Source organism: Podarcis filfolensis (assembly GCF_964270895.1).
Source record: "Podarcis filfolensis genome assembly, chromosome: 7".
NCBI lineage: Eukaryota > Metazoa > Chordata > Lepidosauria > Squamata > Lacertidae > Podarcis > Podarcis filfolensis.
The window spans coordinates 30,896,612-30,911,846 of record NC_139603.1 but is presented as its reverse complement, the minus strand read 5'-3'; the positions used below and the strand labels follow the sequence as shown (position 1 = coordinate 30,911,846).

The 15,235-nt window shown below is 40.7% G+C and overlaps 2 protein-coding genes across 5 annotated transcripts in view; one reads left to right on the top strand and one right to left on the bottom strand.

Annotated features, from left to right (window-relative positions):
* Nucleotides 1-212: 212 nt before the first annotated feature.
* Nucleotides 213-12,995, top strand: FAM8A1 (family with sequence similarity 8 member A1). Its single transcript, XM_083624059.1, has 5 exons — nucleotides 213-917; nucleotides 5,423-5,543; nucleotides 6,911-7,034; nucleotides 7,417-7,556; nucleotides 8,904-12,995. The coding sequence occupies exons 1-5, from the start codon at nucleotides 503-505 to the stop codon at nucleotides 9,046-9,048; spliced, it is 945 nt and encodes a 314-aa protein (XP_083480185.1). The 5' UTR covers nucleotides 213-502; the 3' UTR covers nucleotides 9,049-12,995.
* NUP153 (nucleoporin 153) overlaps nucleotides 12,893-15,235 on the bottom strand; it is a 42,542-nt gene continuing 40,199 nt past the window's right edge. For 2 of the 4 annotated variants that reach the window (XM_083623690.1, XM_083623692.1), the window contains exons 21-22: nucleotides 14,495-14,648; nucleotides 12,893-13,979 (exon numbers count right to left, since the gene is read on the bottom strand). In XM_083623690.1, the coding sequence (XP_083479816.1) occupies nucleotides 13,892-13,979; nucleotides 14,495-14,648 (242 nt within the window). In that variant the 3' untranslated portion in view covers nucleotides 12,893-13,891. The remainder of the gene's footprint in view (nucleotides 13,980-14,494; nucleotides 14,649-15,235) is intronic. The other 2 variants (XM_083623691.1, XM_083623693.1) reach the window with 1 other exon arrangement.

Below are 15,235 nucleotides of genomic sequence, written 5' to 3'. Positions count from 1 at the left end.
TTGCTATTCTAAGTGCATTGGTGATCCTGGGCAGCTCGGCGCCTTCTGATTCCCACCTGCAAAGGGGTATGGCACACCGCATGGGTTCGGGATGATAGGAAACCTGTCCCAGTGCAAGGACTTTGGTCGCCCTGCCTCTTTTCCTTATCATACTCCTCTTTTCTCTGCTGCGGGCGGGGCGCAAGCCGAGCCCCAGAAACGCCGAGAGGCGCAGCTGGGCGATACCATCTCACGTAGGGTCGTGAAGAGGCAGTGGTACGCTCCAAACTGTGCCTCTGGGCCTGGGGCCGCTCTCCCGTCTCTCTCTCTCTCAGCCCCGCCTCCGCCAGTGACGTCAGAGCTACGCAGCCGGCGCCGCGAAAGTTACGCTCGGCCTGTCACGCAGATATATATTATATATCCGGCGTACGCGGTCGGGGAGCGGGATGGCCCTGCAGCTGCGCAGTGAGGCCCGCGGGCAGTGACAGGCGCCGCGGAGAAGGCCGCGCACCGGGCCGGGGCCATGGCAGAGACCAAGGAGGTCCCAGGCGGCGGCGGCGGCCCTGAGGAAACAGGCGGCGCCCACACTGCCGCCGCCGCCGCCGCCTCGGAGTCGCTGAGCGCGGGGGAGTACTCTCGGCGGGTGCACCAGTGGCTGTGGGACTCGTACTGCGGCTACCTGAGCTGGCAGAGCGGCCTGGCCGCGCTCATGGCCGGAGCCGCCGCCTCCGCCTCCGCCGCCCCGCCTCCCGGCGGCTACTACTACAGCCCCTTCCACTACCTCCTCGCGACCCCTCCGGCTCCCGCCGCCAGCGGCCCCGCCCCGCCGCGCGCGGCCCCGGCTTGGCAACCGCCCGCGGGCAGGCACGCGCCCCTGACCCAACGGGCCGCCCCCGCCCCCGCCGCCAGCTCCCTGAGGGAACCCGGCCGGCCGGCAGGTGAGAGGAGTTGAGCGGGGAAGGGGCGCCGGGGCTGAAGCGGAGAGAAGGGGGCGGGGGCGGCCTGAGGGTTGGGTTTCCATGGTGATGTTTACGGGACTGGGGGAGGGGAGGGAGGCGCGCCGTTTGGCCTGGGGTGTAGATGCGAGAAGCAGCGCCTGGGAGGTGGGCTGCTTATAATAAGTGAAGGGGAGAGGCTTATGGGCAGCGTTTTGGTAAATGCTGTGGCTCCCTTTTAAAGATTTCAACAAATCTGTCGTGGCAGAACGTGGTTCTCAGTTGTTGGGTGCACACAAGCACACTTGCACAAGAGAAGGAAATGCTGTCAGCGAAGGTTTGTTTGTTATTCTTTCACCTCGCCCTTCCTCCAGCTGGAGCCCAGGGTGGCTAACAACAGTCTTAAAAACACAATACAGATTTCACAAAACGGTAATTTAAAATAAATAAAACAGAACAATAACAGTGTTTGGAATGTAATGTAGAAGGCAATAAACTCTGTTAAAATAGGTAAAGGTAAAGGAACCCTTGACCATTAGGCCCAGTCGTGATTGACTCTGGGGTTGCGGTGCTCATCTCGCTTTATTGGCTGAGGGAGCCGGCGTACAGCTTCCGGGTCATGTTGCCAGCATGACTAAGCCGCTTCTAGCGAACCAGAGCAGCGCAAGGAAACGCCGTTTACCTTCCCGCCGGAGTGGTACCTATTTATCTACTTGCACTTTGATGTGCTTTTGAACTGCTAGGTTGACACCTGTTTTATTCATTAAATACCTACCCCTCACCTCCGGGTGGCAACCCAGGTTGGCCAAATGTTTTAACTTTACACCTAGTTGTTGGCAATGTGGAGGGACAGGGACAACTGAATCTCAGTCAGGAGGAAATGCCATAATGTTGGGGGCGGGCACCACCGAGAAGTCCCTGCCTTATGCCCCCACTCCTTGGTCTTTGCCTACTGGTGGCATCATGAACAAGTTCTCCCAAGCATAGGTTGGAAGGTATCACCACCACCGTCATTTTATTTGTATGCCGCCTTTCCATAGTTAAAACAATGCTCAAGGCAGCTTACAGCATGAGAAGATTTACATAATTACCATGAGAAGATTTACATAATTACCAACATAACATAACAAAAATCATAAACAATAAATAAAACACATCAAAAGGTACACAACCAAATGGAAAACAATTTCCACATAAATAATAAAATCTAAAACTAAAAAATACAACATTAATATCAATTACAATTTAAAATGACATAGATAAAAAAATAAAAACAAATTAAAGCAGCAGCAGTCCTTTATGGAGCCTGCCAGGCCCCGCCCCAAGCCAGGTGGAGAGAGGCAGGGCAGGGCCCTTCAGGCTCCCAGCAGGTCAGTCCTGGGCAGCAGCAGCATCTGGGGAGGTGTTCTAAAAGTACTAGTGCCAGACACTAAACCCTACATATATTAAGTAAAATAGAAACATCCCCACCCATCTTCCCCCCCTCCACCTCTTTCCCCCTTTTCTTCCTAATGTCTCAACAAATGAAACTGATTTGTAAAAAATGTTACATGGAGGGTGGGGGGAAATACGAGAGAGAGACATTGCACAGACTTTTGTAAATCAAGAAAATCTTTAATAAATAAAAAAATAAAAGTAGCAGTGCGCCAGACTATACAGGGCCTTGTATGTCCATACTCTTGAACTGGGCCCTGTGCAGAGTTCTTCTTGCTACCCCATTTAAAAACATGGCAGTGGAATTCTTCACTAACTGCATCTTCTGGACTATATTGAAAGGCAGCTCCATGTAGAGTGTGTTGCAGTAATTCAACTGAGAGATGGTAGAGTGTGTGTTGGTAGTCATTGCCACCAGGCTGTCTTAGTCCACAGATGGCTGCTGGTTTCCATTAAAGTGAATGGGGGACAATATGAATGCCATGAAGCTGAGCAGATGTCCCCCAATACTACTGTATGGGAGCAGTCCTTTAAGGATGACCGAGATTGTTTCAGTGCCATACCCAGATCTGAAGGCAAACTGAAATTAGGTTGAATAATTAATTTTATCCTGGAATGTCTGTAGTTGGCGAGCTGTCACAATCTGCTATCTTGCCCAGGAATGGGATATGTGACTGGGTGGTTCAGGAAGGAATGCACTACGACTTCTAAGTGAGACATAATCCATTCCCTTGATCCACCTAATCAAGTCCCTCCTTGCTAGATCTTAAAAGCCAAAATGGGCAAGGGTCAAGAGAGCATGTGGTGGGCCTGACATCTTCTAATGTTCTGCTGTATCCTCAGGCAACAATAACTGAAAAAAATGACAATGCTCTAAGTACCTCTAAAGGCCTAATCAACTGTGGTATCAAGTTTGGAGCAGACATTGACTTTCGATGCGAGAATGGTCAATTTCCAAGTGGTTGGCCATTTTTTCTCCAAGGCCATGCCTCACCAATTATTTTACTACTCAGAAAAACTGCTGAGCGGTTCACTGAGGACAGAGTGGAGGGGGAGGAGTAAGCTTGGAATGAAAGCAAGCCCGTCTAGAGGGGTGCGCAGCTGGGTACACTTGTCAAGGCCCTTGGAGAGCTAAGTCGGCCAAGGGGCCCTGCTATCTTATGTAACCAGACTGGCTGATTTTTTGTTTGAGTTTACAACTTTATTCTAACAGGACCTCCACCCTGGCCTCAGACCAGCTGAGCCTGATAAAAAGCCTAATAAATTTGTTTGTGTTTTTAAGGGGCTGCAGAGTTTTTGTTGATTTTGCTGTATTCTAAGTTCCATTGAGGTGAGTGGGGCTTGCTTTTAGGAAATAGGTATAGGTTGGAATTCAACATGTCTACCCTTCTAGAAACTTTTGGTAAAGATAAGTATGGAAGGGCTTGGGTGGGGTCCTTTAGATATGTGCATAAGAGCCTTCCTAGACCTAATTAAGGTATTTCTTGGCCAGCAGCCAGTTTCCTACAATTGTTAGTGAGATGCCTCTGGAAAACCTACAATGTCACTCAGAAATGCAGTTTGTGGTATGATACCGTTGCATTGAAATATTTGTCATTTCTGCAGAAACACCAAGTGCATCTAATGCAGAATGTCGTCGTTCCCTAAAAATAAATGCAGAAGCCCAAATCTTGAAATTCCAGTTTCAAGCATTGATTTTCATGTTTATTTTCAAAAGGGAAATATGAAATTTAGAGTAGGAAAAAGGGTGCTTTCCAAATCAAGTGTAAAATGGATATTCTTCCTCACTGCCTCCCCTTTAAAGCACAATGAAGCATCAGGACTAGTTACAAAATAGTGGCATACAGCTTTCAAACTAGCTAGCAAAGCTGCAGTAAGACCTCGTTAAAAGCAACCATTTAATAAGTGTATCTTACAGGTGAGAAAAACTTCAGTATGAGAGATGAGTGATTAGTACAAGACCAGCCATGGCAGAGAATTACCGGTATTTTTGATTGCAGATTTACTTTCTGTTGAGAATTAGATTACATTAACTAATTCTCATTAACTTAACTTGGAAAAAGTATATAAAGTGTATTGATTAGATCAGCATACAATTACATCTCATTTTAAAATATGTAAATAGTAGAAATAGTAAAGTGCAGTAAAGAAATATAATTGAATATAAGTAGAAAGATCCTTTTTAAAATAATCATTTTACACTGTAATTGTCAATTAAACTAAACACAAGTTCTTTATTAGCACATTAGTTTCCACACATGTAATTTGAATCCCTTTGATCCCTACAAATCAGCCAGATATCTACAAATAGATCCAAAGTCTACTTTCCCTCCATCCCAACCTTAGATGGTTTGTGGCAAGGCCTCAGTTCTCTGTGAATAACTCAAGCATTATTGCAGCAGACCTCGTGCCAGAATAGCATGGCATGGGAGAAGACTATCAGGCAGTCTTTTTTGTTGCTTCTCAGCACTTTGTTTTCGCTTGAGAACATTGGTTCACATAGTAATGATCATATGGTGGTAAATTTCCATTAATCTGGTGTGGTTTCCACTTGTGTCTATGTGTTTTCTAGCATTATACATACTTACAATTATAATATTGCATCATTTGCCATTGGTTATGTAAAGTGAAGGGACGCAGGTGGCGCTGTGGTCTAAACACAGAGCCTAGGTCGTGACAGGGTGAGCTCCCATTGCTCAGTCCTAGCTCCTGCCAACCTAGCAGTTCAAAAGCACATCAAAGTGCAAGTAGATAAATAGGTATCGCTCCGGCGGGAAGGTAAACGTCGTTTCCGTGTGCTGCTCTGGTTCGCCAGAAGTGGCTTAGTCATGCTGGCCACATGACCCAGAAAAACTGTCTCTGGACAAACGTCAGCTCCCTTGGCCAATAAAGCGAGATGAGCGCCACAACCCCAGAGTTGTTCGGGACTGGACTTAACTGTCAGGGGTCCTTTACCTTTACCTTTTATGTAAAGTGAAATATAGTAAGCCTATCTTGTGCACATTGCACCTTTTTCAAGCTGTTTATTTTGTATTAATACTGTACTATTGAATACTCTTGTTTTTAAAAAACAGGTCGTGAATATATTATCCCATCCTTGGCTCACAGGTTTATAGCAGAGATGGTGGACTTCTTCATTCTTTTCTTTATTAAAGCAACCATAGTTTTGAGTATTATGCACCTCAGTGGAATAAAGTAAGTTTTATAATACATAATATAGAAAATGTTATAATTTCTCCTCTTCTTAACTGTGCTCTTCTTTTCATTGAATTAGAAAAACGTATAACAGAACTAGTCCATTTCAAATTGCAGGTGGAGGCTGAATGACTGAATGTTCTTCATACCAAAATAAATCCCTGAACATAGAAAACATATATGTTAAAAGATCTAGCCAAGTTTCCTCCCTGCCATACTAGATTCCATGTAGGAACACTCATGAATGAGTTTTTTCAAATATTTTGATACATTTTAATTTGGTGCTGTGGTTTAAAAAAATGTTAGTTGCTTTGAGCCAAAAAATGTTTTTTATTAAACAACAAACTAATATGATAATAATACTTTGTATAAGCTTAAATTTAGTTGTACCCTATTTCTCAAGCTTTGGAGTTGCAGCAAAACTCAAGTCATACGTCAAGATTTAGTAAATACAGTACTTGCTAAATGAGTGCTATAGTTCTTGGGTGTAGGTGACTTTTGACTTAATGAGTATTATTTCCTTATAGAGAAGTATATTGGAAAATTATGTTCATCTTTTAAAAAAATATGGAATACTTGTTTGCATCTCAACCTAATGTTTTTTAACGTGGCATTTTAAAATAATTGTATAGCTTGATAAAAGTTGATAAGTTGGTATTGGTCGATATAAAATATTTAGGTTTTTCAGATGGGGTTTGCTTACCTCAAAAATAATTAACATAATTCAGCATTTTTGTACACTTTGAAGTATTTGTAACAGTTCACATACACTACCATATTTTAGACTGTACAACTTCCCCGTGTTGGAGGAAGTTTGGAGGAGAAGATGGAGGAGTATTTTTATCCATGAATTTTGAGGCTGAGAGTTTGACTTGCCTAAGGTTACACTGTGAAGTTCATGACACAGGCAAGATTAGTCCTGGGGACTTCCTACCATATACTAGCTCTCACGATTTTGTAGATGTGGAATTGTGCTTTTAGATGCGAAATAAGCATATTTTCTGCATGAATTGAAACTGTTGCTAAGAGCGAGTAGCATCCAGTTTATGTAATCTAAATACAGTTGGGACTGGCTGAAATATAGACACAATTTGTCATGGGTGTAGCCATGATTTTTGTTGTGGGGGGAGCAGAACCTCAGTTATGTAAGTATTTTTTATGGATTTTTCTTGATGGAGGGGCAGCTGCCCCCTTGGCTACACCCTGATTCCTTAGTCACTACTCAATTCTATGCAGTTAAAATTCCCATCAGGTGAAAACATTTGACAGGAAAGTGGGGATTGAATAGAAGCATCTATACTGTAGTGCAATATTGTATGTTAGTGTTATTGATTACTAAAATGGTTTTTGTTTGTTTGTTTGTTTAGGGATATATCCAAGTTTGCCATGCATTACATCATAGAGGAAATAGATGAAGACACTTCCATGGAAGATTTACAGAAAATGATGATAGTGGCCCTTGTCTACAGATTGCTAGTCTGCTTCTATGAGGTATCTAAGCCTTAACTACACGTTCAGTAGTGAATAGTGAGAACATATGTCTTAATCCTTAGTGAGCTTAAACTGACAAAGATAATGAGAACTTTTGGAAAAGTCACAGATATACAAAATGAATTCCTATTTTATGTTACATTCTAGTGTGACCAAGAAGCAGAAACCACTATCTACATAGTCTCTAGGGTTATTGAGTTGCCCAAGACAGGGAGCAGGTTATCCCTCCCTCTCCAGTTATATCCCCAATTACAAAACATGTTTTGAAGTTCTTCTGGTTTCATCAAGTTAGCTTCATTTTTAAAGTGTTTGCATTTGGAAGGTTGTGCAAGGTTAAATATTGTTTCCTGGTGACAAAATTTGAAATGGCATTTATTTTCAGATTATTTGCATTTGGGGAGCAGGTGGAGCAACCCCAGGGAAATTTCTGCTTGGTCTTCGAGTTGTGACATGTGACACATCTGTACTTATTGCACCAAGTCGCGTGTTAGTGATTCCATCTTCTAATGTGAGCATGACAACGTAAGTTAACTTTTTTTTGTATCACTATTATGTTGGTACAAGTAGTGGTTCATCAATTTTTTCTAGTTACATTGAATAAATAGTTATTTTGTCCTTCATTGACTAGAGCCTTGCAGTAAGGTCTTTTGCCCACCTCCGCTTCAATTTCAAGGTGGCATACAGCCTAATTAAACTTTATACAGTAAGATTTTTTAACAAAATAAGCCAACAATAGAGACAGCTGGCATTGAAAACAACAAGCACTATAAAGACATTTTTAAAAACCACATACATCAGTAGGCAGAACTTATTTTATTTTTGAACTAATAACAAGACCAACTTTTAACTTGATACTTTAGTGGGCAATCCTATGGCAAGTTCTGCTGGAATGACTAGCTTAGGATGCAGTAGATTTTGGGCTTAGCTGGTTGATCCCTGGCTCAGCTGGTGTTAAGTCCCTAACCCTGAACTCTGCCGAAGATACACCAACGTAACTTGTTCATCCTAGTTCAGCTGGTGCTCAGATGGCACTCAGTTGGCTGAGCTGAAGGTCATTGAGCCAAGGCTGGTGTAAGCCCCCAAAAGGGGGGTTCCAGGGGTATGGTGCAACCAGATTGGGGGACTTCAGCTGGATCCTAGGCTCATTCAGTTCAGTCACATGACCTGGCAACCCAGCATAGAAAACTATTTTAAAGGCAAGTTTTCCCTTTACCAGGCTTTGGCAGAGCAGCAGTATCCCTGTGGCTGAACAGGGTTTGGATCCAGTGTAACTTTGCATCAGCTTTACTTACACTGGCTTTCTTTATGCCAGCTTCTTGCGTGGAGAATTGTTCCCTTCATTGTCATCTAACAATTTATGAGGAAGAAAGCTTGGTTATTTATAACTCCCTGAATTACTGTTCTGATGTTTATCCTTATGAGGTACAACAATCAGAACCGTACAGGGTATTCTATGGTGCAACAATGCTTGTCTTCGTATAAAGGCATTATAATATTGAATCCTTTACTAATGATCTCTGGTTGCTTTTCCTGGAGAAATGGTGTTTGAATATTTAATGAATGGAAGAAGTGTGTTAGTAAAACACAAAATACAAGGTGTGCAGCAGTACACCAGCTGTGAAGGGGGAACATGGCTTTGGTGTGGCTTTGTTAAGAGTGGATTCTTCAAACTAGGACTAATATCCTTGATTCTGAAAGTAACAATAGAAAATTTGTCTTAATGAAAGCTGATGTGTATTGGTTCTCAGAAATGGGAAATTATTCTGAGAGTGGGGTTGGTTTTTGTGTTTTTTTTAGCAGTTGTATAACTCGTCAAAATAACTCGTTTACAGAACTGCAGAGATGACATATAATTTCTTTTCTTTCCAGATCTACAATACGAGCTTTGATCAAGAATTTTTCTATTGCTTCCTTTTTTCCTGCATTCATTACCCTGCTGTTCTTTCAGCATAACAGAACAGCCTATGATATTGTAGCAGGAACAATTGTGGTAAAACGAAACGGTGTCAGATGATACACAAGGAAGCCAGGATTCTACTGTTCAAATGTGCTGATGACATCTGGTGGATTTCTGAATCTGTCACTCCAGAACAGTGCCAATGATGACACTGAACTTTTTTTAAAATTCCAGCAGTGCCATAAACATTGGAGAAAATGGCACTGATATAATTTGAGAGTATTTGAACTGATCAAGAGAATTAGTTATCTTCAAAAGCTATTGGCAGCCTATGGTCAGAGTGTCTTCTAGTGTATGAGAAATGCTAGTTCTACAGTGAGGGTCCTATAGCAAAAGAGAGACTTATTTTTCATGAACACTCAAAACTATTACAGGAGATAACCAAAGGGATTATAGTGTTTGCGGCAAATTGCTAGAAGTTATATAATGCTATGGTGGCAGACTTGAGTTGCCACTTTATAAAAGCCTTATCATGAATTTCTCATGCAAACATTGTATTTTAATACTCAAAAGTTTTCTTTAAACATCTTGTGTGTCTTGCATGATGAAGAGATCTTGAACACAAATCCAGTAACTGAATATGTGCTATATCATGGAAGGCAGATAATTCTGGTATTGGTAAACTGGTATATATTGGAGTTCTGGCAGTATTACTATAGGGAATAGATGCAAATTACATGTTAATCACTGCTTAGGATAAGGAAAGGTTTGATTTCTCTCTCGTCCCCCTCCCCCTTTGTAAGAGCACAGAAAACTTAAACTAGTGCAAAAAGGAGAAAAACAAACTTCAGATTTGTTTAATGAGAACCACAGTAAGTTTGAGATTCGAGCAAAAGGAAGTTTATGCATAGCCTTTTGCACCATTTTATAACAAAATAATTTTTTAAAAAATAGCCAGTAACACTATCGCTAAAGCAATAGAGAATCTGTGTGATCTTTGAAAAAGCAAATATAAATAGGTGCACTTTCACTTTATCTGGTTGTGTGCCTAGATAATTTAAATTATCCTTATTGAACAAAGCATATTTGCATGGTTTATTTTTACAAATAGAATATTAGCTGAATAGCACATTGGTATCAAGTTTTTATGGCTTGGCAAACTTTAAAAAGTATTACCATTCTCCCTTAATCTTCTGTTCCCTTAAGATCAAATACTATGTAACCAGAACACAATGTTTCTATTAATTTGTTTCTGGTCATTTGATAAGGAACTAACTTATTGTAATGGGATATTGCTGATTTTTTTAAAAAAACAACACACGTCTTTTAAAAATGTAATTATTATAACATACACTGGTGTTTTCAAGTTATTGCAGTATCTCAATTTGGAACTGGTGTACAATGGTGTCGTGAGATTCAGATTCTTGTCCATGTACATAAGCAGGGATCTCAAACTTCAAAGATCATATGGTACAGTGGTGACTTTCCAAATGTAAGAGAGTATCAGAAATATTCTTATAATTAGACAAACAGTTAAGAGGGAAGGGCTGCTGTTCAATAGGGAGCAGCAAAGAAATATTATTTCTCGCCTCACAGGAATTTTGAGAAATCCTGTGTTCAAATAAAGATGACTGTGCGAGAGCCTCTTGGAGGGGAGATCATACAGGAGTAAGTACTTAACATTTCTCCTAAAATACATTTCTGGAAGGGTTAAAAGTTTGTGCCATGGCTGCTTCCTTAACTCGTCTCTTTCCATCTTTCTGAATGAATTAATTTTAGGGCTGAAAAATCTGCAAGTAGTCTTGCTGCTACGGTTTGCAGCAGTGAACACAAATGCATGTTGAGGAAGGCCTACTTACAGGAGAGCACTGATGGATTGGGAGATTTAGCACACCCACTTGTCTTATGGCAAATATCCTATTCCTTAGAACTAAAGAACCTATGAGCCAATTGGCAGGCAATGCTAAGCTGAACTAGTTTAGCATGGGTTTCTTGAAGAGATCTTGGCCACTGCACTTCTCTGCTTCTCCCACACCCTGCTAATGCATGCTTTGGGTGTGGTATGTCATTCAGATCACAAGCTGTAACCAAGGTTTGTTCATGGTTTGGTTTAGCTTTAGGTACCTGTCTTCATTAATTATAACTTAGCACTAATTCAGTCCCTCTGAGAGAACTGCTGGGCTAACGAATCAATTAAGCTCTATGAATCAAGTAGTAAGAGGTAGCTCCACACAGCATTGCTGAATTATGTGCTACTGTAGTTTATCCTAGCTTAATTAAAGCTGATATCAGTTGGGCATAGCATCTCTGCTTCTGGTGTGATAAGATCATTCAGTTACTTCCAACAGGAAGGGATAGCAGAATTGACTACCTGCAGAGTAGTCAGGCCCAGAACAGTGAACCATGTGGAAAATTATGGAGTGGAGCTGTGACTAGTGGAAGTCACAGTCCATCTGGATGTGAAAAAGGTTGTCACCAGTTCAAGGATTGTGGATTTTGACTTTATGTTTGCACTACCCTTCTGTGTTGCATTTAACTTGTCAGGTGTATTTTGCACACAGTTCCATCAATTGAAGGGTACATTTCTACACTTTTAGTTAAGCTGAGAGAGACACAGAGTAGCAGCAGCAGCGGTGGCATTATCAGTTGTAGAGCACAAAGGACACAAACTGCTTTAATCAACTATTTTAGTAATGAATACTGCAGTACTTGTGTTACTAGATATTATAAAGATTAACTAAGCCAGCATTTAAATTGCCTACATGATTGCTTTTTTATCCTTTGGGTATGTGTCTTTATGTTGCATTTATCAAGTTGTTGCTCATAGTTGAGTATTACATATTTTAGGCTTTAAAAACCCACATTTTTCAGTGAAAGCTGCTAATTACTGACTGCTGGGGCTGATAAAGTTATTATGGTCATATGTTACTTTAAAAGGTGCTTCATAAATTCATCTTTGTTTCTAGACCCTTGGCTCATAGACTAATAGTTTACTTGCATTACTCTTGAGCCACCATGCTTCAAAAGGTCTCAGGAACACCAGCCTGGAAAGGTTACGAGTTTTTTTTTTACCTGCCCCCAAGCATATACAAAAAAGCCAGCCAGACATGGAGTTGTGCATATTGCAAAAGCAGGTTCTACGTCACAAAGTAAATTGCCCACAACTGGCAACTGCTCCTTGACTTCCTGCCTCCCACATCCCTTTCCAAAAGGGAGTAACTGTGTTCAGCCACTTATGTTATTTTTCTTTAGGCTATCAAACATGCTAGAAACCCATCCCTGAGGACTGCTAGGATAAAAGCAAAATACGTGGGACAAAATGTTCTTTGTGTGTCTTGAGGACTTTGGCCCCTGCAGCAGAGGATTAGGGCAAGAGAAAACAATGGAGAATGGTTTGCTCGATGGTGATAATGCAAGCTGTTGGAAAAACATAGATGAAAGGTGCTTATCCAGTTTTTTTTGAGGCATGTATATAAACCTAAAGACCTACTAGCCTTAAGATAGCAGAAAAGGGGAGAAATGAGCATACATCTCCTGATGACTGGAACTCTTGACGGGTTCTGTGAAGACGAGGACCTGCATACGGGACTGCAGACCGCAAAGAAGAAGAATCTCTTATAAACCAAGCTGAGACTGTTAATCAAGGTACATGCGATCGTTTCTCTCACTTGCTGCCAGTTACTTGGCACTAACTAGGCAGTAACTATTTTAATAAAGACATTATTGTTCCTGGTTTATTACGTATGGCTGCAAGGTAAAGTGTATTCAAATGCTCCAGACAACTGTGTTTAGCCCTCTGGGTTTTGAAGTTCAGGCACCCTGTTATTAGCACAATAACAGATGCATTTAATTTACATTGATCAGCATTTGTTAACTGTAAATATAAGACGTATATCCTACTAACGGAGAATTTGTAGATTCTTGTAAGACCACGTGCTTATATTAAAATTCACCACAAACATATTTCCATAATTTTTATTGATGGCATTTATCCCATGGTTTAACATGTTAATTATACTGTAATAAACATGGCTTTAATATTAAACTTTTCCTTATTATCCAAAGTCACCAGAGTCCATTTCCGTAAATATAAAAATATATACTTAACACTTTGTACAATACTGGTTTTTGGTCCAAACAAAAATGGATCAGAAAAGCCAATAAACTCACTTTAAGAATTCCCAATTTTAAAGGTCTTTAATGGATTTAGGCAACTTTGAATAATGAGATTTACATAATAAAATCTGAGACAATACTAAACAAAAATTTGCTGTAACACACAAAATTAAAATTTCAAGTTCACAGATCTGTTATGTCAAAGTACATTGAGAAACTGAATTGTATTTACACATTTGTTTCATAATAAAATATTGAAAAAGCGAGACAGGTGATAAGGAGTAAGAATGAAAATAGAAAGAGCATCTAATTATTGAATGAAGTACTACTGATCTAACTAGTCCTTAGCATGGACCGTTCTTTAATCATTCTTCCTCTATCAGAAAATTTTAGTGCACAATACACGCAACTCGCTCACTTCACACATACATCAGCACAAACTCCGCATAGAAACCACTCATTATCCACATTCTCTACTCTATACAGACTCCCCTCTGATATAATTACAATTTCGAGGTGTCAGTAAACGCAGATGACCGCACAAAGTGGTGCAAACAGAGGTATTATACGAAGCCATTCGCTGTGCAGGCTATATTTATATCTATAGCCAGACCATGCCAAGTCAGTGAAAACTCTTGGATTCTAAAATAGTTTTGCTTAAGATCCTCCCTGCCACCAACTCTTAATTATTTAAAAAACCTAAATGGGGAGGGGAAAAAGCGAGCAGAGTTTAGGCAGACCTGGCTTCAGCTAAACCCAGCATGAGGTACAATTCAGTAATTGAACAATGCAGGGCAACCAGCTGTGGGTAAGAAAACTGCTGTCTGTAACAATCATTAATATTTTATTTTCTACGTCTAACAGCTGTCTTTATCTTCCGAACAGGCTGCGAAGATCCAGATGTGGAGAATATATTTTTCCCATTATTCCTGCTTTAGGGAGGAAAAGAATTAAACATCAGGAACTTAAAAGTGATAGTCATATGTCTTAAAGCTTCTAATATTGTGGAACAAAAATGGGAGGAAAAAATCCACTGTAAAAAAACCAGGCACTTGAGTGAGTATCCCATAGATCATTTACTAAATACATCATTTTTTAGAGATTACGTCACTCAGTTAAGGAGTTGTAATCTAAACTTTTGTTTCAAGGATAGCTGCAGGCGTATAATTGATCTGAAAGGCTTAATGCCATCAGCTTTAAATATTCATTTCCAATAGCCACAGTTAGATTGAAATTGAAATTTACAGCAAATTTGTAGATTCAATTAATGCAAAGTTCATCCTGCCCCCCACCCTGGCACTGCTATTCAATAGTGTGGAATTCCCATAGATGTACCTGAAAATGATTCCCTTACATTACAACATGTGCATGGAAGCACTAGGAGATTGCACCTTCAATATATATACACCTTGCCACACTATCATGCCAAGTCTTAACCCCTTCTTACCCTGGGTTAAATGATGAAGGCTGGGTGAATGAAAATCCCGAAGAGCCACCTGCAGGCTGTGCTGGAGCACCAGAAGCTGCACCAAAGGTAAATACTCCTGGGCTGTTGCCTGTAAAGTTGAAATTAGTACTACTTCCGAACTGGAACACCGGGCCTAAGAGAGCAAGATAACCGAGACTTAGCCTCTTGGATGAAAAGCATTGTTTCGCAATCATTTGTCTATGGGGAACTTTAATTTCTTAAGAAGCACTAAATAGGTGATTACAAAGGAGGAGAATGCAAGTATAGCAGTTCACAAAGCAACTACTGCATTGCTGGAGTGCACCAATAAGATATTCTGGATTCCACAGAGCTAGATCTAAAAATAAAAAAAAGCATGTTCAAGAGCACGCACATTTATTTAACAAGACCTTCCGATGCTACATGGCAAAACTCTTCTGAAACCAATGCAACCTTCAAAAGCAGTTTCTAATACAAAGAAGGAAAAAATCCATTTCACCATGTCCAAATCCATTGGCACAGCTAATGTAGTTTTTTGTTTCTGGCTAACTTTCTCGTTTTCTACCGTATGCTACACAGTGGATCAGGTAGCATATATCCTAAGCATTAGCTCTTTGGAGTATATTTTGGCTGAAATGATTCATAAAATATGTACAAAGCCATGGATCTTCAGAGGAAAAAATATTCCAATAAAGCAGATGTATCATACAAAGCATCACATCAATATTCTTGGGAAAAAGC

Excerpts from the sequence above, each read along its gene's own strand:
- FAM8A1 (XM_083624059.1), top strand. The coding sequence starts at position 503 with ATGGCAGAGACCAAGGAGGTCCCAGGCGGCGGCGGCGGCCCTGAGGAA. Across the intron at positions 7,035-7,416 it reads TGCTAGTCTGCTTCTATGAG|ATTATTTGCATTTGGGGAGC; the intron begins GTATCTAAGCCT and ends ATTTATTTTCAG. Across the intron at positions 7,557-8,903 it reads TCTAATGTGAGCATGACAAC|ATCTACAATACGAGCTTTGA; the intron begins GTAAGTTAACTT and ends TTTTCTTTCCAG.